Source organism: Haemaphysalis longicornis, unplaced genomic scaffold, assembly GCF_048455015.1.
Source record: "Haemaphysalis longicornis isolate Haplotype H1 unplaced genomic scaffold, Haemaphysalis longicornis Haplotype H1 scaffold_39, whole genome shotgun sequence".
Classification (NCBI taxonomy): Eukaryota; Metazoa; Arthropoda; class Arachnida; order Ixodida; family Ixodidae; genus Haemaphysalis; species Haemaphysalis longicornis.
The window spans coordinates 304,586-326,859 of NW_027526359.1; the positions used below are offsets into that span (position 1 = coordinate 304,586).

A 22,274-nucleotide genomic window follows, 5' to 3' on the forward strand; every position below is an offset into this window, starting at 1 on the left:
AGAAGACAAAAGCTTCAATTAATCGAAAGGTACCTGATTCTTTTAGGCCTCGCTTCTTGGTGGCAACTCGCCTGATCATGTGTAGGATTCGATTAATGCCGTTTTTGAGGCGCTGCAAGGAGACGTAACTCTTGGTGTTAGCCTCGAGATGTAGGCCCAGGATCTTAATGCTGGGGTTTGGAGTGATGGCCTGGCTATCAAGGAGTATTTGAATGTGTTCCTTGGTTTGGCGTGAGGGCGGACGACAAGGAACTGTGATTGTTTACGTGAACACTGGAGGCCACAGGCTTTAGCACATTGGGGTACTAGAAGTGAGATGCCATGCACTGGTGTGAGCTTTCTATATTTTTGTAACTGTTTGCACATGCGCAAGGTGCGCACAGGGCCACTAGACGGGCGTGAGTGGTCGCGTGACGATTTCACATTGCATTCAGCGAGAAGGCAGGGGTAAACCCGTGGATGTACTTCGTGAGTACACCACCTGTCTTCCCGGTCTTCGCCTGGGTTCGTAGCTAAATCTGTAAGACAACGGGCTCTCGCTTTGTTTGTCTATTAGTTCCAGGTTCGAATCTCGGCGGTGACAGTATATTCTTTTATTTGTTCGGTGGAGTTTTCTGGTGACACCAACGGTCGCGAAAGAACCCTTGGGGGGTAGAGGTAAAAAGCTTTGCTTTAAAAAGTGACGTGCGTCGGCGACCGTCAGAGTGGAATGGAAAGCCGCGGCGTCTGCTCTGCGGGCTTTTTATCTTTAGGCGCGACTGTTTCTCGACGCGTCGATTTACATCCAGAACAAAGAAGATTATTCTAGGCTGCTCACGTTAGTTCGGAACGCTCTCTCTATCAGAAGAGATAGCACACGTGTCATAAAGAGAAAGAATGGAACACGCGCTTCCCTTGGCACACAGATAACACAGACCGGCGCAGCCGGGTGGCAAAACAATACATAAATAAACAAACCCAATACATGGTTCGCGGCATTCTCATCGATGGATCGATGGTACTTCTCATGAATGGATTTGAAGACCGGCTACTGGCAAATTGATGTGAATGAGAGAGACCGAGATACGACTGCATTTGTAACCCCGGACGACCTATACGAGTTCAAGGTGATGCCTTTTGTGCTGTGCACAGCGCCAGCAACGTTGCAAAGAATCATGGACCCTGTGCTATCTGGCCTGAAGTGGCACAGTTGCCTCGTATACCTGAACGACGTTGTGTATTCCCCCGAAATTTCGACGAACACCTGACAAGGTTGGAGTCTGTACTCGAGGCCATTTGTACGTCGAGGTTAACACTGAAGCCGGAAAAGTGTCGTTTCGCGCAAGAAGAACTCAAGTTCTTGGGCCACGTCGTCAGCGCCGCAGACGTCCTACCTGACCCGGCCAAAACTTCAGTTATTGCGAACTTCCCAAGGGCGAAATACAAAAAGGTCGTGCGGAGATTTCTCGGACGGTGCGCATACTACCGGCGCTTCGTCGCAAACTTCGCACGCATTGCAGAGCCACTCACGCGCTTGACGAAAGATAGCCCTCCTTTCAGCCGGGAAAACGAGCAAGAAAAAGCATTCTGCGAGCTGCAAAAAGGCCTGTAAATCCCGACCGTGCTCGCTCATTTGGACGGAAACGCCGAAACGGAAACGCACACGGACGCCAGTTATATAGGCTTCGGTGCTGTCCTCGTACAAAAGCAAAGCGCGGTTGGCGAAAGGTAATCGCCTATGCTAGCCGTTATCTGTCGAAGGAGAAGAAAAACTACTCTGCCTCTGAGAAAGAGTGCCTGGCAATTATTTGGGCGATTTCAAAATTTCGGCCTTACTTGTATGAAAGACCATTCAAGGTTGTGACAGACCAGCATTCGCTGTGTTGGCTCCCCAATTTGAAGGACCCCTCTGCAGGAATTCGACGTTACAGTCGTCTGCAGGAGTTCGACGTTACAGTCGTCTATAAATCCGGCAGGAAACACTCCAACGCCCACTGCCTGTCCCGCGCCACCGTCGAACCACCACCACAAGACTCCGAGGAAGACGGCGCGTTCTTCGGAATCGTGACGGAGAGCGACCTAGCCGCCATGCAGCGTGCCGACCCCGACTTACGCGAAATAGTCTACTACCTCGAGGGATGCAACGTCGCCGTTCCTAGAACCGTCAAACGCAACTTGCCAACATTCAGGCTGAGAAACTCCGTCCTCGTTAAGAATTTGAGCCTCAGAACAAGAACAAATTACCTTCTTGTCATTCCCGCGGATCTTCGTGAAGAAAGTTTGGAAGCGTACCATGACGATCCGTCTTCCGAACATCGCGGCACAGCTCGCTCTATTGGAAAAATCAAGGCAAGGTACTACTGGCCCCGCGTTACCTCTGACGTCACCCACTACGTCCGCAGCTGCCGTGACTGCCAGCGACGAAACACGCCGCCAATGAGACCCGCCGGACTTATGCAGCCAATCGCTGCCCCATCGAGGCCCTACCAACAGATTGGAATGGATCTTTTGGGCCCATTCCCTACGTCGCGATCACAGAACAAGTGGACTGTAGTAGCGACTGACTACGTAATGCGCTACGCACAGACGGCCGCTCTTCCGAGGGGGACTTCTCAAGAAGTCGCAAAGTTTTTTTTTAAACAAGTTGTGCTGCGACATGGAGCCCCTGAATTCCTATTCACGTACGGCGGAAGGGCCTTCACTGCGGATCTTATGCAACGAATCTTTCGCTACAGCACCACGGACCACCGAAGAATGACGGCGTACCACACTCAACACTCTAAACTTTTTTTCCACCCATATACTCCCTAGAGGTTCTTTTTCGCCTGTCCTCTAGTGATCCTCCTTGTAGGAGTTTTTTTAGTACATGGAACAGGGAGGTTTTGTTTACCTCCTCAAAACAGGGTGTTTTTAGGTGATAGAAAGGAGGTAGTTAGGGAGTGTCAAGAAATGTTAGGGAGAATTTAAGGAGATCAAAATGGAGTATTCTTTACTTCCTCAAGGCGTTTTTAAGTGATGTTTATGGACTTTTTAGGCGGTTGAATAGGAGCCTATTATGGCTCCCTTGGGAAGTACTTATGTTATTTTAGGGGCGTTTTGAGGAGGTTCAAGGGAAGCATTTACTTCTTCTGCATGGAGTTTTACGTTTTGTAGGCCTTCAGAAAGGAGTTTTTTCAAGGCCACAAGGGAGAGTTTCTAGTTCCCTGCGGGAGTACTGATTTCACACGGTTTTTCTCGGTTTCAGGTTTATTTCAAACGAACTTTCGCATACAAGTTTACATGGTACATGGTGTACACAAGGAGGCTCCGAAATAAAAACTTTGGGCGACCTCCTATAAGAAAGCAAAAATGGTAAATTGCTAAAAACACGCCAGTTAGGAATGGAAGACAGCAATAGAATGCTAGTTGAACAAACCGTACAATTCATATTACTACAAAACTGGAAATACGCGACAAACAAAGATAGGCGCAAACACAACCACATGGTAAGTGAAATCATTATATAATAATAGCGGGTCGGGAACGCGTCAGTACTTATCAGAACTTATTAGAACGCATCAGCACTCAGTACAGAAAGTGAAAAAAATGGTTGCAGTGGTTTACAGCAACAAAAATATTTCAGTTGGTGGTGAAATGAGCGATCTGTGTGCTAGTTGAACAAACTGTAGAAACAATATTACTACAAGAACTGGAAATACGCGAAAAACATATAGGCACAAACACAACGGCATGGTAAGTGACATCATTATATAATACTAGAGGATTGAGAACGCGTGAGTACTTATCAGTACGCATCAGTACTCAGTACACAAAGTGAAAAAAATGGTTGCAGTGGTTTACAACAAGAAATTTTTTCAATTGGTGGTGAAATGAGCGAGAGCTGTGTAACGATTTCATATTGAAAGGTAACGGGCATTTTGTAGATGGTAAAGGCACAAGAGATAAATGATGTAGGAGACAGACAGCAATGAGATGGCTATGGATAAATGAGTAATATAAAGAACGAGAAATATGCTGCGGAAAATACCAGTGCGTTTTGATAAAGACACAAATGCGCCAAGAAAAGTGACCCAGTCTGAGGGGTTAATTGCAAGGATATAGAACAGAATGCGTAGTTTTGCGACAGCTTCTTCAGAGTGAGAAGAAAAAGCCATGTAATTCGTGTTTTTCCGATAATTTTAAGTTGATTCAATTGGCACCAGTTGCCAACATTATTTAGATAATTGTTTCAAGCTATATTAGTTGGTTAATATTATTGCTTCACTAAAAGATAGCTGTATTATCAGCATACTGAAGGGCCCATCAAATATCCCCTGTTCAGTAAAAAAAAAGAAAACATCAGAAAAATAATACGAAATTCTTTAAACTACTATCCAATGATTACAGGATTTAAAACAAATAAAATATTGGTGAGGGATATTGATGCGATAAAAGTTAATTAGTTCTAAATCCTTCACACGTGGTTTGGTGCTGGCAAGGTCCAAAAAGGCATGTTCCACAAACGCTAGAGCTCTGTGTGCCTTCTTGGGATATTGAATGTTGAAAACCCAGAACGATGCAAACAGACTACACAGTCCTCCCAGTAAAGGGGATGCAGTCAAGACACTCTGGCCATCGATGCGGAGGCTAATTTCCCCGTTCGCAGAATGCAGGCAGGGAGTCAAAGGAACATCTACCTGAAAAAGCAAAAAAGAAAAAAAAATGACCCACATGTAAAATTCAAAACAGACACTATGATTAAATGAACTGAATAATTCGGTACAGTAATAAAATTGTTATGCCAGGTTCCCTGCGAAGATTCAGTACTTAAATTAGGAATGCAAAGGCTTCATAAAACCAAGTGCCAGTACATTAACCATCGTGGCTTTTGCAGCAATAAAAAAGATATTACTTCCGCACAATATACTCGAGCACAACTTTAAATGACAGTGAAGTTAAAATGCAAGTCTCTCTAGGTTGATAGATTAGCTCACGGAGAACACTATTATACCCCTCTTACACCTGGCATTTTTTTTTAAATAAGGTTGAAACTAGCAAAAACACGTTTTCACCGGAAGGGCTTAAGTGGCCTGACGCGCAAACTTCTTTCTTGGCTGCCGCTGGATGGTGCTACTCGTCCATACTTGGGGTGGCAGTACCGCTTTCTAAGGGAGCATGCGAGCTACGCATGAGAAAATCGTTCGACGCCAAAACTTGCGGGGCCTCAAAAGGCCAATCTTTTTCTTCAGTGAAGCGTAAATACTGATCACAGGTCCAATGGAGAAACATTTTGCTTAGTGGTCTCGAACGGCAAATGACAGGGGAGTTTGGGGAAGCATGAGCGATTTGACCGGAACTGACCAAACTGCTTGGTACGTGGTAATGTTGTATTCAGTTGCTTGTATACTGCTATTAATCACCGCTGCTTCACTTGCTTCCGGTTTATCCTGATGCAAACAGCGACTGCAGTCGTGTTTGCGTCACGTTTGATGAGCAGTTTAACAGCGATTTCTCAGCACTTAAGGCATCTTGGCACTAAATCAATGCTGAAATGGCTATGCGGAGGTCCGACTTCCGTTTGAAATCAACTTGCTGGTTGTCTTCAATGCCCCTTTAACAACAAGTTACCCTTATGCCTCATCACTGCAACCGATTGTTCCTCCGTGTGGTGCAAAGTGTGTTACTGTGAGTATTTTCAACGTGAAACGAACCGTTTCTGTGATTTGTAGGACTGATTCTGCTATTAATTACTGCAGTGACAACAAGCTATGAAAAAAAATCCCGCCATCTCCACGAAGTGAATGATGATGAGAGGGGCGAATCTAAAATGCTTATCAGCAGACAATGTGACGCATTAAGTGCAAGCTGCTTTCATAGTGTGTGCATTGACATTAGGATATGGCCCCCTGGCAGAATGATGCGCTGCGCGAGATTTTGCCGTACCTAAAAGGACAGGCAACTCATTTTTACGGAGTATAGGATCTGTAAAAGGGTTGCGAGTTGGGTGAGTTGGTAATTATGCATTGCGAAAAATAAACTGCGCGCAAATTAACGAGGACAAGAACACATGAAGACGGCACAAGCGCACACTCGCAACTAGTTTATTATTGCACAATTCAAAGCTTTATATGCCCAAGCGCCCAATTGCCGCGCCCCCAATGCGTCACAGTTCTCGGCGGAATCAGCCGAAAATACTAAAAAACCGTAACAACAAAACCACAAAACAAACTTTGAGGCGCAGGAAAGGCGAAAAATCAGCAAAGATAACCGCATCATACATGGATTAAGACCCCCCTCCCACCCCCAACACGCATTCCCAGAAGAAGCACCGAAATAGCGCTCAATGTGCGTCTAAATATGCGACTTCTCGATTAAGCAGGGCGATAGAGGGATGACTGATACATTCGGAACCAGCTTTTCTGATGTGGCTGGCTTCTACAATTTCTCGCGTTCGCTGGTTCTTATGTCGCAAAAGGATGGCTGTGCGCTCAAACACAGGGACACAATCAGGTCTGCATGCGCGGCAATGAGAAGATAAGTGGCTCAGGTCACGTTGAAAAATAAAAATATATATATATATATATACGGTACTTTTAGACGTCGTACGCTCGAGTTTGTGACAACGTACCCGTGTGCGGCTCTGTCCTGAAGTTCGGAGAAATGCAGGCGGGTTGTGTTACATTTCTCGTCTTGCATTACGCTTTCTTTTATATATTAGCGCCCTCTTTCCCGATCTCTCCACCTTCCTTCCCGCTTCCGTCTGACTGCGCTGATTTTCGCCAGCACGAAGTAACCGTCACGTTGCTTTGAAACGACGCCGCGCGCGACAAACGATTTTATCTCGAATGCCCTGTTACAAAGCGGCCTACAAAAGAATGCGAACGCATACCCCAAAACCCACAAACAAGTAAAATAATACGAGTGTGCGCTTTTTTCTTTTCCCGTGCGTGTACGAGCTGTGAGCGGCACGGGAACCCGGGTACTTCGCTGTTAACCCTATCCAAACGTTTGACAAATGCATCGACTGATGAAAGACCACTTACCAGCGAGCTGTCCACACCTGCCGCCGTATCCAAATGCTGTTTGCGGCCGTTCCTCGTGTGACAGGGGCACATGAAAATCTTTCCACCAAATGGCACTACTAGTCCTTCACAAATAAGAAAAAACGACGGCCCAAGGCGAGGCTTGAAGCTCCGGCCGCGCCGTCACCGGCCGCGCTGCGTTGATAGTTGTTTACATCCGGGCAGCCAGTCGTGCCGCCAGGGCAAGTTGAGTCGCTGCAGTCGGGTGCGTTGGCGCGCTGGCACGAGAATTTAAATCGTCTATGTATGCGCAAGCAAGCGAAGCAGATGAACATTGCAATTGTTTGCAACGGCGAGAACTGCATCTTCGTTAGCAGCAGAGTTTGACAACACCTATCGCCAAAATAAACAGATTGAGACAACACGGCCGCGCTCTCTGCCTGTGATCGCGCTGGTTGAAGCATCTATACGGGTATACGTACGGTATTGGTTTTGTAGCTGCGTGCAACCGTCGCGTCCTGCTTACTCGTTCGAATTAGCATTAGGCCATGGTTGAAGTGCTGGTGCACGGAGACAACAGAAGACTAACATGGCGACCGCCCGCTTGAGATGATTACCTCAGATAGGGCGTTTATTGTGGACGTGGTAGTATACAAGGAACGGAACGCCATCTCACAAATGGTGTTAAGTTGTTCTAAATCCTCCCTTTTGCTACCCGGATGGGCAACGGTACTACCATGGAGGTTCGTCCACTTCTTTAGATCATGCCTAGGGAGTACATTTTTTGCTATAGGTACTTTTCAGGGCACATTACTTGATTAAAACTCCATTTCCGGCTAGTTTGCGTTTACAGTGAAACGAACGGGCTTACGGAACGTCTGAACAAGACGATGGCGGATATGTTGTCGATGTACGTCGACATTGAACATAAGACTTTGGATGAAGTCCTCCCGTATGTCACGTTTGCGTACAACACGGCTACCCAGGAAACTACGCAAATGACACCGTTAGAGCTTGTCTTTGGGAGACGGCCGACTTCCATGCTCGACGCCGTGCTTCTGCAAGTAGAGGGCGACGACCTCAACGCCGACGTCCAAGGATACCTTCAACGTGCAGAGGAGGCCCACCAGCTCGTTCGAGTTCGTATAACGAACCAGCAGCTGGTGGATGCCGGACGATAGAATCTCCGACGTCGAGGCCCCGAGTACCATTTTGGGGATCGTGTGTGGGTTTGGGCTCCAATCCGACGACGCGGAGTCATTGAGAAGCTTCTAGGACGGTATTTCGGACCCTACCAGATTCTACAAGGTGTTGGCCAACCTACCTACGAGGTGATCCCCGATGGAGATTTCGGAACATCACGACGATGCACGCGGCCCGAAGTCGTCCACGTGGTTCACTTAAAACCTTTCTACGCGCGATGACGGACTTTTATTTTTCTCTGTTTGAACTGTCGCCTATGTTAGCATTGGGTCGATGCACTTTTTTTTTGAAGGGGGGGGGGGGTAATGCCGCGAACCATTTATTGGGTTTGTTTATTGATGTTTTGATTTTGCCGCCTGGCGGCCCCGGTCTGTGTTATCTGTGTGCCAAGGAAAACGCGTGTTCCATTCTTTATTTCATTGCCGCATGCGCTGTATCTTCTGATAGAGACAGCTTTCCGAACTAACGTGAACAGCGTAGAATAATCCTCTTTTTTCTGGATGTAAATCGAAGCTTCGAGAAATAGTTCCGCCTTAAGATAAAAAGCCTGCAGAGCAGACTCCGTGGCTTTCTATTCCACTCTGACGGTCGCCGACGCACGTCACATTTTTACTGCTGTCTCGCCTACTGTGTATTCTTTGAGTTGTTAGTGGAGCACAAGTTCACTCCAATAAATTCGTTTTAGTTAAAGACAACTTCGTCGTGTTTGACTTGGTGACAATATCAATCGCCAGAATGAAGTTCTTGTTCTATTACGAGAGATGTACCCGATGAATTACGCCGAGAGGAGAGAAAAAGAGCCTGTGCTATTCTAAAACTGTATGTAGACATCCTAAAGGGGCATCACTAAAACGGCCATCTATACCTGAAGGCGCGCCTCAGTAGCAAAGGTGAGATCAAACAAAGAGCAGCGCACTATTGTATCATGGGACGGAGCCATCTCCCGATTCACGGAGGAAGTGGGTGTTGCCTCGGCGCTTGACCAAAATAAAATTGAAACCATAATACGCGTCACTCAAACAGGCTTGCCGCAATTTAACCGGCCGCCTAGTACGCCTCCTAGGAAAGGCCTAAAAACTGCAATACATACCACTTGCAAGGCCAGTCAAAAAACTTTGGGTGGTTGTGCGCATTCGAGTCTCAGGAATCAGATTGCGCACCTCATAGATTGAGGGTTTACCTTCGAGTACCTGAAGGCGACGACCTCCGTCTTCTTTATCACATCTCTTCTGATAAGATTGTTGCGCGCTATATGTTCCAGAGACAAACGTGCACCTCATTGCACAGACAACTATTGAAAAGCTACAAGCACATATTCGTTCACTAATGAACCTTACCACCCTTCAAACAGATATCATTTTAAGGCCCCCACTCTCCATCCTGCTATGTGACCTTCTGTGTGAAATCCAGCTCACTTTTTCATATTATCTCTGGCTGTACAGACAGTACAATTCACCCCCCCTTGCAATAAGTTCTACACTAGAGTGGGTATGTTCCCAACACTTCAACGGCGTTATCAGCATCGTCGTCGTCGTCGTCATTATCCCACGTGATGAAAGTTGGCGTTGGTTCAAGCCGTTTTTGCGTGCGCACCTACGACGGCCCAAGTCAGACGTTTCAAACTTCGCTTAAAGCAGAAAGGTTTCTTGTACATGCAACAAGTCTCGCAAGTTCAACTGTTCTGTCTGTTTGCCTTCATAAATAGCTGCAGTGAACTTCCCGTCGAGGATCAGGTTGCCTCCTTAACCGGCTGCTCAACCGCACAATTTCCGTCTAACCCCGACTAACGCACTATTTTTAGTCTTTAGTGTATTTTTATAAGATAGGTGCATCCAGTATCGACCTGAGCCTTGTTGCGTATGCACCAGAACAACGCGAAAATACGACAATATCCAAAATTTCTGCCCTCAGGTGGGCCAATTTACCCAAACAAACTTTACTGCAACTTGTTCAATAGGGTTTTCAGCAGTGCGTAGAGCGTAAAAGCCGTGGCTATGAGCTGCAACTCGTTTCAGGTCTTATGAGCCCACGCGCTTTTATTTTGCGTGGGCAGCATTTAATGAGCGTACAACTCGTTGTGACTCTAAGGTCAGCTTTGAACTTAGCTCTGTACGCGATAACTTCAGTGCCATACCAAATGTCCTTATTAAACCAAATATAATCTCACCAGTCGTTTGCAATGGCAACTTTTGGTAAGAATGTCCCTGCTTCCTTGAACTCTGAATATGTGCTCTGTGCTCCTTGGTGACAACTATTTGGGCTCATAATTATTAATTATTTTTTGGCATCCATAATGCTTTATTCAATTTAGGAAAGAAGCGTTGTTACAAATACACACTAAACTTTTTTACGCCCTTTTGGCCAAAAAGGGTGTAAAATAATTGAAAAAAGGGTGTTGGGAGGCCCTTACGCCCTTTTTCTTGAATCTCAACACCCTTTTTTGTAGCTTTCCACCCTTTTTGCGTGAAAAAAAGGGTGTTGACCAACCTCACCACCCTTTTTTTTGGAAGGGTGTTGAAAGGGTGGGGAAAAGGTGTTCAGCTCATCATTGATTGAGGTCATGCATGCAATATAATTTCAAAAAGACATCCCATTCTGCCATCCACCCAACCTCGTCAAAAATGTTCAAAAGCAAAAAAAAAAAAAAAAAAGCTGCCAAATTCAATAAAAAGCAGCGGCAGCACCGACGTTGAAACAGGAAAAAATATCAGCCCTTGCTTATTACGACATCGACAGAATAACACTCCCCCTCCCACTTTTTGTTTTCTACAACCTTGCACCGAGCACAGCACAACCTTGAACTGTGACATCTGTATCATCATTCCGTCGTTCCCTGTTCCTCTCCTGCCCCACCAGCACAATCATAGCCCCCTCTGACAGTCATTCTCGTCACTCAGTGGTCTTATAAAGTGCTAGCAATCACAATTTTATTCCATTCTTATTGTTAGCGACCGTAAATATTGAGTACAAATGCAATAAACAGACCACCTAGTTTCTCCTGCAGAAACAACGTTGGAGAACAAGGCAGATATCAAAAGAAAACAAAAGTTGGGAATGGAGGGGGCATGAAGTCGGGCGCTAAATAAACAGACGCCAAATAATAATACGATTACTTACACTAGAACACTGCCAAATTTCATTGCGCAGTGTTATCTTACTATCTGCTGCTTTTTTAACGTTCAAATGGAGCGCCAAAAAACTCAGTCCGCGTTTTGTGTTTGTAAACTTTAAAAATCTAAGCTTCTTTATTATATTGCACACAAAAAATAATAATTTACTCTTGTAGTCAGTAAAAGAGGCAATTATTTATTGTTGTCGTTTTAATTTCTTTACGCAACTCCCTGTCAACGGCCGAAACCCTGAGTACGGCAGGCGGCGGCGTGGCCGGATTCCGGAACAGATACCCCGTGACCCTCCATGCCATGACCCGTCTTTCATGGATTGTTTACTGTGGTGGGCAGTTACACAAGCGCAGTTATTATGATTAATTGGACACCTCGTCGTCTTCGGTTATGTCTGTCGCGTTCGACTTCGCGATGAAGTATTTGAGAACAACTTTGCCACCTGAAGACGGCTAAATTCGTTCGGCGCTTGCCCCTGAACGTCGCTCGCTCTTCTGCTTCGTTTCCTGCAGGTAAGCTGTCTCGACACATTTGCCGCCTTTCTTTTCACTGGATGCCGTTTGTAGCTGTCAGCGCCGCTTTAAGGATTCGTTAACAGGAGCCCGCGTGTGTGAATTGTTTAACTGAACTGGCGAGGTTGAACCTAGAGGGCTCGGTCTCTAGAAATGCGATGTGCGAAAGATTGTGGTGCTTGCATTGAGCGCTAAACGCACTGGCGCTCAGTAACGCCTTGGCGCTCAGTAACTCAGTAACGTTTCCCATTCCGCAGCACTATATTGAACAGCTTCAGAGTTCACCACTGCGAACCACGTCTTACGCGTAGTTTATCAGAACACGGGCGGCTACTCCTCTAAACTGTGCTGCGCAGCGTTTTCGGCTTCGTTGATCACCGCAGTCGTTTGTGCCGTGTTGGGAATTGCGAGGGAGAATCGTTTGCGAGCGAATGTGCGCGCCTCGCAAGCTTCGTTGCGTTTGCGGCGAGCCACCTCACCATGTGTACGGTGCCGCGGTAGGCGGGCATTGATTTTGGCTGAATATTGTGTTGCCCGAGTTGTAACATTCGTGCACTCAATAATTTCCATTCTTGCCTGTGTGGTAATCATGTGTCATCCTGTTTTAGACCTCTGGACGGTCTGAGCACATCACGTCCCTCCATTCAACCGGACAAGAGCCACAAGCATTGTCAACAGTGTTTGGCCGCCAGAACGTAAGTTTTCAAACACAGTTTTGGTAGCACAGTGGGCTACCATACTTCAATAATGTTCGATCACTTGAATGTACAAGTTCCCTCGTACAAGCCAGGAATTTTTTTGGGGGGAGGGGGGGGGGGTGTGGTCGACCAAAAAATGGGACGGGGAAATATGTAGGCAAGGCATCTTGCGCGTTGTTTTGCAAACGAAGCTTGAAATAACTGACTTTAACATGCGATTTGTGTATGCTCAACACTACCTGTAAAGCCCACCTTAAAAGAGAGCCATGAAGACAAAATACAAGTTGGGTTTATTAGAAAGACTGCTTAGTCCCGATAACAATGATCCCAATATCATCGCAATCTTCGAAAAAATAACGGAGATATTAAGGAAAACGTTTGAAGCAGTCGCGACCCCCTAGCCAATTTCCCGCAACTTATTTATGACGTCACGGAACCTTGTTTGTGCGATTGGCGGCCATCTAACTGACCTGTCGCGACGGCACATGACTGGACGTCTGTAATCCGGCCTCTAGTTTCATTTGACCGCATCACTTGAACATTAACGTGCAGTTAAGGCACTGAAAATTATGTTTTATTGTGGGCCCGTATGACGTCATTCTTGCTCATAACACGTCACTGTGGCGCAAAATTTGAAAGTTTTTAAATACTTCTTGCTTTTTTTTCGTTAAAAAACATATTTTGCGGCTCTAATGGAGCTGAGTGACATACTGAATCCTAGTTCTTTCAAATTAAACGAAGTTGTATTTTCTCTTCATGGCTCCTTTAAGGAGCTTAGATGGTGATGATAGTGATGATCAGCTAAATTGCTGTTCGCTGGTCTATGGGCAGACTACGGGCGATTCATTCGTCCGCAGAGCAGGTGGTTAGGCGGACCCGCGCTTGTGAGTGTGATCATGAGCGCGCTCGTGAGTGGCGCGCGGACCCCGAAGTTCGTCAGGCGGAAGTGGAGGCCAACACTGAATGTTTACTATCAAGATTCTCGTGTTTTAGAAAAGGGACTATTAAGTTTTCTTGTCAGCTATGAAGTACAGTCGAGCACGATTTGAAGGTTATCGAGCGGCCAAGCGTGCCACCAGCCCACGGTTTCGTTTCGGAACCATGAAAATCGAGATTTCACACTCTTCGCTCCCTTGTTGGCTGTTCCATGATACAACAATGGCCTGCACGACTGACTTGCCACCCTTTGGGTTTCAAGCTGTACAGGGCCGTCCACGCTAGGTGCGAACACGGTGCAGCGTGACCTTGCTCCGCGGAGCGCCAGCGCACAATTTGCGGCCGCGCGTCGAAGCTAAGCGGCGCAGGCGCACAGGGGCTTGGAGGTGGGGCTTCGTGTCGTCTGCTACCGCGGGAGAGCGCCGTGCCTGCTTTGTTGTGAAGCACGCCTAACTGTAGGCTTGCCTGTAGCGTCTAAGCGCGCTGCGACAGCATTGCGGGAAAGCGCACTTTCCTTACTGCGGCGCGTTGTGTAGTTTCTGCCTACGAGAACCCACAGCTTCCGCATTTCAGTTCCGCGGTGCAGGTTAAATGCAAGTATTGTTGCAAACATTTCAGGACTGGCTTGGTTTGGTTCAATGAGAGACGCTGTATAGAACGGCATCGTATAATTTCGGCCACTAGGATTTATTTAATGCTCACTGGCATTACGCAGAACATAATTGTCTGTGCATTTCGCCTCCGTGGAATTTCGGTCACAGCGGCTGGGTTTCGATCTGCCGAATTTCTTCCAGATGTGTATTGGCTTTTTTCAAACATATGAATATCGCGCATCGTCGAGATGGTTCAAGCAGTCGCCTAGCCAGGAAGTCACGCCCCCAGCACAATCGTCTACTCTACGGTCGAATCCTGGACCGGTCCCACTCTAATGTGCTAAATTATAATGCATACGTCATTGGTTGCGCTCCCTACATGGCTAGTTATTTGGAGAAAGCGGCCCCTCCCTTTGTTGCCACCTGTGCGCATCCTCCTTTATGGTAAGACCCGTACTTCCTCGCGACTCCTTGAACCATCTCAACGATGCGCGATATTCATATGTTTGAAAAAAGCCAATACACATCTGGAAGAAATTCGGCAGATCGAAACCCAGCCGCTGTGACCGAAATTCCATGGAGGCGAAATGCACAGACAATTATGTTCTGCGTAATGCCAGTGAGCATTAAATAAATCCTAGTGGCCGAAATTATACGATGCCGTTCTATACAGCGTCTCTCATTGAACCAAACCAAGCCGCCAGTCCTGAAATGTTTGCAACAATACTTGCATTTAACCTGCACCGCGGAACTGAAAAGCGGAAGCTGTGGGTTCTCGTACGCAGAAACTACACAACGCGCCGTAGTAAGGAAAGTGCGTTTTCCCGCAACGCCGTCGCAGCGCGCTTAGACGCTACAGGCAAGCCTACAGTTAGGCGTGCTTCACAGCAAAGCAGGCACGGCGCTCTCCCGCTCTAGCAGACTACACGAAGCCCCGCCTCCAAGCCCCTGTGCGCCTGCGCCGCTTACCTTCAATGCGCGGCCGTGGATTGTGCGCTGGCGCTCCGCTGAGCGAGGCCACGCTGCGCCGTGTTCGCACCTAGCGTGGACGGCCCTGTACATTCGTTGTTATCAAGCACAGACTTGGACTTGGTTGCCCTTTATCTACACCAATGATAACGAAACTTGCATGGAATATTTGATAAAGCTGTTCTTCCTTCTTCCTGCTTCGTTTGAAAGAGTAGCTTTCCCGCGACAACCTCCGAATCGCAGTGGACTGTACATGCGGCGCATTCGTATATTATGGTGGTGAAACTAGCAAATGTGCGTCTTCGTCCTTAAGTAATCGCCTTTTGTTATTTTTTGTACTAGTAGCGCGAGTAGTAAACTTTCGCTAAGCGGAACACCTTATTGCACTGCTGTTGAATGTTGAGCTTGTTGCACGTTTCTTAAATTTCATTATATTTCTATCTGTTAAATCGAAACAGACATGGCTTCAGTAAAACTCCTGTTAAGCAAATACAGAATGCTGATTCTAACCAAGAGGGAGGTCAAGGAAACTGGAATAGTGCCAAAAAAAACAAAGCTCCGCATTAGGGAGAATTGTGTAGTTTTGTTGATGTGGAGGAAATACAAGATGGGCAGAGCAATGCTTTTTATGCAGCAGAAATTATGGATCTGCAATAGTCAATGAAATGCGATGTCGGTAGAAAAGTAAACATATCAAGGATTGATAGTTGACTGAACAAAATACAGCGACGTGCTCTGTCATGTGATTATACTTTGTACCAGTGTAAAGACAAGGAATGACACGCTCCCGACAACATGTAAGCCTATATGAGGCTTTTCCTGCTGTTCTGCCATTCCCCGGCCGTGCTGTTCCGCCATTGAAACAGTGGGGCTGTTTCGATTGGCTCGTGGCAGGTTCCCAGCGCTTGTCGGTGTATCCGGCGCGAAATGCAGCCGGGCTGTATATGTTGACAGGTACAGCATCTGGAGCGGGCGCAGGGATCAGACATTGACATAGCCCTTGTTTTCAGCTTTATATGAGCAAGAATGTCCTTAAAACTGCAGGTTCCGCGCCTGCAGGTGACTTCAGGCGGTTTTTCAGGCTGCTTAAACCGCAGCCCAGCAGTTATCTTCTTGGATGTTCTTTTCCCCGGGGCTTCTCCTCCAAGCCGCAGTAGCGCTGAGGATCTGACCCCGGGTATCCTCAACCGACAAACTCAGCCTCTGATACAAAACTGTACATTTATTTACAGCCCGGCGGGCGACTAAAAAACAGTGCTCAGGCGGAGCTCGAAGACGACGGGCCGAGCTCTCCTGCGCCCGGACCACGTTTCCCGATGTCGTCTCCTTGTCTTCATCTTCCCTCCACCCTGACGCTGGGGGCTAGGGAAGAGGGAAAAGCGAGTCCTTCGTGGGGGTCCAACCCCATGTGGTGGCCATTAGCGCATCCGGTGCGAGCAGGCGTGACCTTCCTCGGGATGCGCGGAGTTTCAAGGCGCCAAGTGACACGTGCGTTCAATTTCTGTGCCGCTCGTCCCGGGGCCCGCGCCAGTTCGTGCGTCGAAGCGCGCGACACCTCCACCGCCACTGTGAAACATACCTTCAGGAATGTTTCACACATGAAACACACACCACACACACATTTGGCCCGTGCACCATCGTTCCTTCAGTTGACGACACAACAATCAGCACGGCCAGTGCCTCTTGACCCTGGCTGCAGGTCACCATGACAAATTAGGCACAATCCTCACATAGCTCATTCAGAGCGAGCGGCCTTTAGAATGCGATACGCACCGGCCGTCGTCGTCCGAAAACGCCCTTGCCATGCGCCGCACACCCTCACACAACAGTATCAGGGGCCCCTCTCTTCCTCGCTCGGGAAGGGACCACTGCTGGGTCGTCAGCATGCGTTGGAGCCACTCTGCACTGAGGTGAAGCTGACTGACGCTTGCGCCTCTTTCCAGGCGAACCCTCGGGTTCGGCCGCTTCTGACCCACCGTACGCGCACGAGGTGTCATTCTCTATGACACACCTTTGGTCAGGGTAAGCAGCAGAGGGCTGCTTCGTGGGCACGTTAACGCGGTCATGCAATGCCGGAGAGGCTATCTCTTCAGTCACTGCAGTTCTACCTGCAACTGCCTGGGGCTGCGTTACATGAGCGGCCGTACCCTGATTTGCACTTCCCTCTCTCAATTCGCTGGAGCTTCCCATGAGAATCATATTTTCGGGACTCGACATTCGGGGACCTCCAGAAACACACGATGCAGTGTGCGCGACACCAACTGCATCCGATTCTTCACGCGATTCCCGTGCTGCCGCATCCTGCAAAGCTACTGGCCGCTCGGCCACGCTCCCAGGATGTTCTCTGTCTCCGCACGGTGCGATGACAGGCTCACGCTCAGCTGAAGCCAGTCTCCGCCCCTTCAGAACGGCTGATTTAAGAACCTCATAGTTCTTCCGCTCCTTAAAGTGCGAACCCTCGCGTTCGGCCGCTACTGAACCACCGTTCGCGCACGAAGCGCCGTTCTCTACCACACACCGTTGTGTGACGCAAGGAGTAGAGAGGGGCTCATCGGTCACATGAATTAGAACATGCGACGCAGCTGAGGCTGTTTCTCTGGCTATCAGCTTTTTCACGGGCCTGCCCACACTCCTTCGACGCACGAACCGGCGCGGGCCCCGGGACGAGCGGCACAGAAATTGAACGCACGTGTCGCTCGGCGCCTTGAAACTCCGCGCATCCCGAGGAAGGTCGCGCCTGCTCGCACCGGATGCGCTAGTGGCCACCACATGGGGTTGGACCCCCACGAAGGACTCGCTTTTCCCTCTTCCCTGGCCCCCAGCGTCAGGGTGGAGGGAATATGAAGACAAGGAGACGAGAGAGACGCGGTCCGGGCACAGGAGAGCTCGGCCCGTCGTCTTCGAGCTCCGCCTGAGCACTGTTTTTTAGCCGCCCACTTGGCTGTAAATAAATGTACAGTTTTGATCGGAGGCTGAGTTTGTCGGTTGGAGATACCCGGGGTGAGATCCTCAGCGCTGCAGCGGCTTGGAGGAGAAGCCCCGGGGAAAAGAACATCCAAGAAGATAACTGGCGCAGTCGACAGGATCTTCAACAGCGACGACTCAGCCAGCCGGCGGGCGAGATGGAGCAGGCGGAGAAGTCACGGCCTGCTGAACGGGATCGGCGGGAGCAGCGAGCTCGTCAGCCTGGTGGAGAAGCGGCTCGACCGGCGCTCAGCGGACTTCTCAACGGAGAGCGGCAGCCTGCTGAACGAGATCTGCAGGAGCAGCGAGCTCGCCACCCAGGTGGAGAAGCGGGTCGAGCGGCGCTCAACGGACGTCTCAACAGAGACCGAGGCAATCTCTGCGGCCTGCTGAGCAGCGGAGAAGCAGCTTGGCGAGCGGTCAGTGGAGGCATCAGCAGCCCACTGAAGGAGAAGCGGCAGGCGAGAAGTCGGCGGGCGATTGTTTGGTGGACACCTCGGCGGAAGGAGCGGTGCATAAATGGATAACCCATCTGCACCGGTGCGGCATCTCTACAGGCGCCGAGCTATACAGGTCAGTGCCTCGTTTGATGCTGGGTCTGCGGTTCACCATGACATCTAGCGGCTATCTAGGTGTAGCTGCGAGATAATGATGAGGATTAGGAAGCGTGCATGAACGTTGCAGGGACAGCAAGCATTGCAATGTCGTTCGCTGAGCAGAAGGTGCTATTGCTGGCGAAATTGAGAATCGCTGAGGCAGAGTTAGCAGCGGAACGTTCGAAGAGTGGACGTTTCAAGAGAGCTAACAACGTTCCTACCTCACCGATTGCTCAAACAGTAATGTTCAGCACTCGGGGAGAGAGTGAACTGGGGTGCTCCGGTACGCCGAAAGATGCGCTGGGTGGAACCCATTCACTGGGCGTGCGTAGTCCTCCTGTTTCGCGGGATCCGCCACGATCAGAGTCACGTGGGAAAGGCGAAGATAGGATAGTGGCGCACGTTTCTTCATGGGCGTTGAGATTTTCTGCAACCGGGGAGCAGGATAGTGAAGCATCCTGCTTAGAGAATTTCACCGAAATAAAGATGGAGGTGAAGGAAGGTGTTACGCGCGAGGCTGCGTTGGTAAATGACAGGCAGTCAAAGTTGAATGAGAGTGTGCGCATGCCCGTGATGAAGCTGATGGCAAGAGAGAAAGGCTCCGCAGCGTCGCATGTTATTGTTCATGTTGCCGATGAGCCCCTCGCTACTCCTTGCTTCACACAACGTTGTGTGGTAGAGAACGGCGCTTTGTGCGCGCACAGGGGTGCAGTAGCGGCCGAACACGAGGGTTCGCACCGGAAGGAGGGGAAGAACTATGAAGTTCTTAAATCAGCCGTTGTGAAGGGGCTGGTTTCAGTTGAGCATGAGCCCGTTGTCACCGCGTTCAGAGAGGGAGAACGTTCCGGGAGCGTGGGCGAGCGGCCAGTTGCATTGCAGGATGCAGCAGCCCGGGAATCGCGCGAGGAATCGGATGCAGTTGGTGTCACGCACACTGTATCTTGTGTTTCTCGAGATACCCAAATGTCGAGTACCGACAATGTGATTGCCATAGGGAGCTCCAGCGAATTCAGCGAGGAAAGTGTAAATCAGGGTACGGCCGCTCATGTAATGCAGCCCAGGGCAGTTACAGGTAGGTCTGTAGGAGTGGCTGAAGAGATAGCCCCTACAGCATTTCATGTCAGCGTTGACGTAGCCGCTAAGCAGTCCTCTCCTGCTTACGCTGACCAACGGTGCGTAGTGGAGCACGGCGCTCCGAGCGCAGAAGCGGCCGAACCCGAGGGTTCGCCTAGAAAGAGGCGAAAGCGTCAGTCAGCTTCACCTCAGTGCAGAGTGGCTTCAACGCATGGTGACGAGCCAGCAGTGGTCCCTTCCCGAGCAAGAAAGCGGGGAGGAGAGGGGCCCCTGATACTGTTGTGGGAGGGTGTGCGGCGCATGGCCAGGGCGTTTTCGGACGACGACGGCCGGTGCGTACCGCATTCTAAAGGCCGCTCGCTCTGAATGAGCTATGTGAGGATTGTGCCTAATTTGTCATGGTGACCTGCAGCCAGGGTCAAGGGGCACTGGCCGTGCTCATTGTTGTGTCGCCAATTGAAGGAACAATGGAGCACGCTCGCAAAGTGTGTGTGGTGTGTGAAACATTCCTGAAGTTATGTTTCACAGTGGCGGTGGAGGTGTCGGGCGCTTCGACGCATGAACTGGCGCGGGCCCTGGGACGAGCAGCACAGAAATTGAACGCACGTGTCGTGTCACGCGGCGCCTTGAAACTCCCCGCATTCCGAGGAGGGTCGCGCCTGCTCGCACCGGATGCGCTAATGGCCACCACATGGGGTTCCCACGAAGGACTCGCTTTTCCCTCTTCCCTGGCTCCCAGCGTCAGGGTGGAGGGAATATGAAGACAAGGAGACGAGAGAGACGCGGTCCGGGCACAGGAGAGCTCGGCCCGTCGTCTTCGAGCTCCGCCTGAGCGCTGTTTTTTGGCCGCCCACTGGGCTGTAAATAAATGTATAGTTTTGATCGGAGGCTGAGTTTGTCGGTTGGAGATACCCGGGGTGAGATCCTCAGCGCTGCAGCGGCTTGGAGGAGAAGCCCCGGGGAAAAGAACACCCACAAAGATAACTCCAGCCTTGACATAAAACATTATGAAGGGGGGGGGGCACCGGGACCCCCCCTCCCTTCCCCCCCGCCCCCCCCCCCCGGCTACGCCCTTGTCGTGTGCTTATTCTTTCTCTTGCATCCACCACATTCGAGTCGTCACGTTGATTTGGGAATGCTGGAATCCAGCATATGCTGGCAAGATACGAGAGCTTGAACACAACCCACTTGCCCGAAATGAGTTTTCAAAGATCTCCACCACCTGAAGGTACTGAAGTGAGATGTAAGCATTGCCTGAAAACCATACCAGATAAGGGTACCAAATCATAGTTATGGGTCTTTCTCGCCCATTTTAGTGTTTTGAACGAAAAAAGTGCCATTTAAAGGTGACACGTCGTTCCCTGCCGATTTCTGATGCCTGATTAAGTTTGTGGGCATAAATTTAGCAGCTTTCTCACATGTCTAACGTGTATGTGTGCTTGTTAGGAGTGAAGTAGGTAAAAATTGAAAGGTTTGATTGTAGTTGTGTATAGATTACCTACATTTTTTTCATTCCTAGAAAAGAAAAATTGAGGTAACCCTGCCAATTGTTCTGCATTGCTGCGTTTTATTATGCTTGTATGATTCGTAGAACCTGCAGGAGTTCAGCTGCTTGTTAACGGAAAAATGAACAGTGGTACAAAAAAAAGTGCATCTACTAAAAAAATCTTCACAATCGCAGGATGCCAACGGTCCACCTACCAACTTGCGTCCTGCATTGTTTCTGCTGGCTGGAGCGGCGCATGGAGCATTTTTCAACTTCTCGAAGTTTGTGATCAAGCGCTGCCCCAAGTGAAGGATGCCGCAGAGGGATCTTCGGTTTTAATGCCACAATTTCATGTGCTTAGCACTTACTCGTAAGGCATTTTAAATATTCATCATCCCAGAGGATATGTTACCTTCGTCTTGGGTGGAATGTGGCTGCAATCAGGTTATTTGTGACAGAAACAAGTGAACCACGTGGTGAGAGTCATTGAGGCCCTGTTGATTGCGCATGCTACTGAAATAACATTTTCATTCAGCTGAATACTTTCTAAATATTACAATTTGTGAACAAAATATGATAAAAGTCATGATTAGTTGTACTGCAGTGCAGGAAAGAAATGCCAGCACATGTTTTAGGAGCCTCTTATATTTCAGGTCATTGGCTGGTGAGCAATAAAACATAACCGAAAATTGTTTAAAGTGAAATCAAATATATGTTGTCGCCAGTGCGTGGCCCGTAGTAAAAGCTATCTGGTCTCCCAATTTCAAATGAGACAGGAAATGCCAAAAAAATAAGGAAATAAACAAGACAGCTTGCTACAATAAACCAATTCAAATAATTGCTCAATGTCTATAAAGTGGTGATTCAGGCGGGTTAGTTCGGTGTTGATGAAATACAAGCAGGCCCTCGCCTGGTCAAAAACAAATAAACAAAGACATTTTGGGCCCCTACTGGCCTTTGATTACAATGAAAGGGGGGTGAAAGGTCGCGATTATTTATAGGTTTGGTGGTGCAGAGTGTGCATGTATATCTCGGGGAGTTGGTTGAATATGCACTGATTCTAAAAGTAGTCGTGTCGACAGGCACTTCTCTGATGCGATTATGCTTGCGGAATCCCAATCGATGACGTGGTCAGTAGCCA

The 22,274-nt window shown here is 48.8% G+C and overlaps 1 protein-coding gene across 4 annotated transcripts; it reads left to right on the top strand.

Annotated features, from left to right (window-relative positions):
• The first annotated feature begins 11,646 nt into the window (after positions 1-11,646).
• LOC144178047 (uncharacterized) lies at positions 11,647-22,088 on the top strand. Of its 4 annotated transcripts, none has more exons than XR_013323928.1 (3): positions 11,647-11,817; positions 12,426-12,512; positions 16,058-16,214. XR_013323928.1 is itself a non-coding variant. In XM_077705580.1 (2 exons), exon 1 carries the CDS (start codon positions 18,136-18,138, stop codon positions 18,502-18,504), a length of 369 nt encoding a protein of 122 aa, XP_077561706.1. In that variant the 5' UTR covers positions 18,014-18,135; the 3' UTR covers positions 18,505-18,550; positions 21,329-22,088. The 4 variants fall into 4 exon arrangements, 1 of the variants encoding a protein (XP_077561706.1); XR_013323929.1 differs by having other exon boundaries at positions 16,073-16,214; XR_013323927.1 differs by lacking the exon at positions 16,058-16,214 and adding an exon at positions 21,329-22,088 and having other exon boundaries at positions 11,651-11,817.
• Positions 22,089-22,274: the final 186 nt, after the last annotated feature.

What these genes read in the sequence shown, in the direction of transcription:
- LOC144178047 (XM_077705580.1), top strand. Translation starts at nt 18,136, where the DNA reads ATGGAGCAGGCGGAGAAGTCACGGCCTGCTGAACGGGATCGGCGGGAG.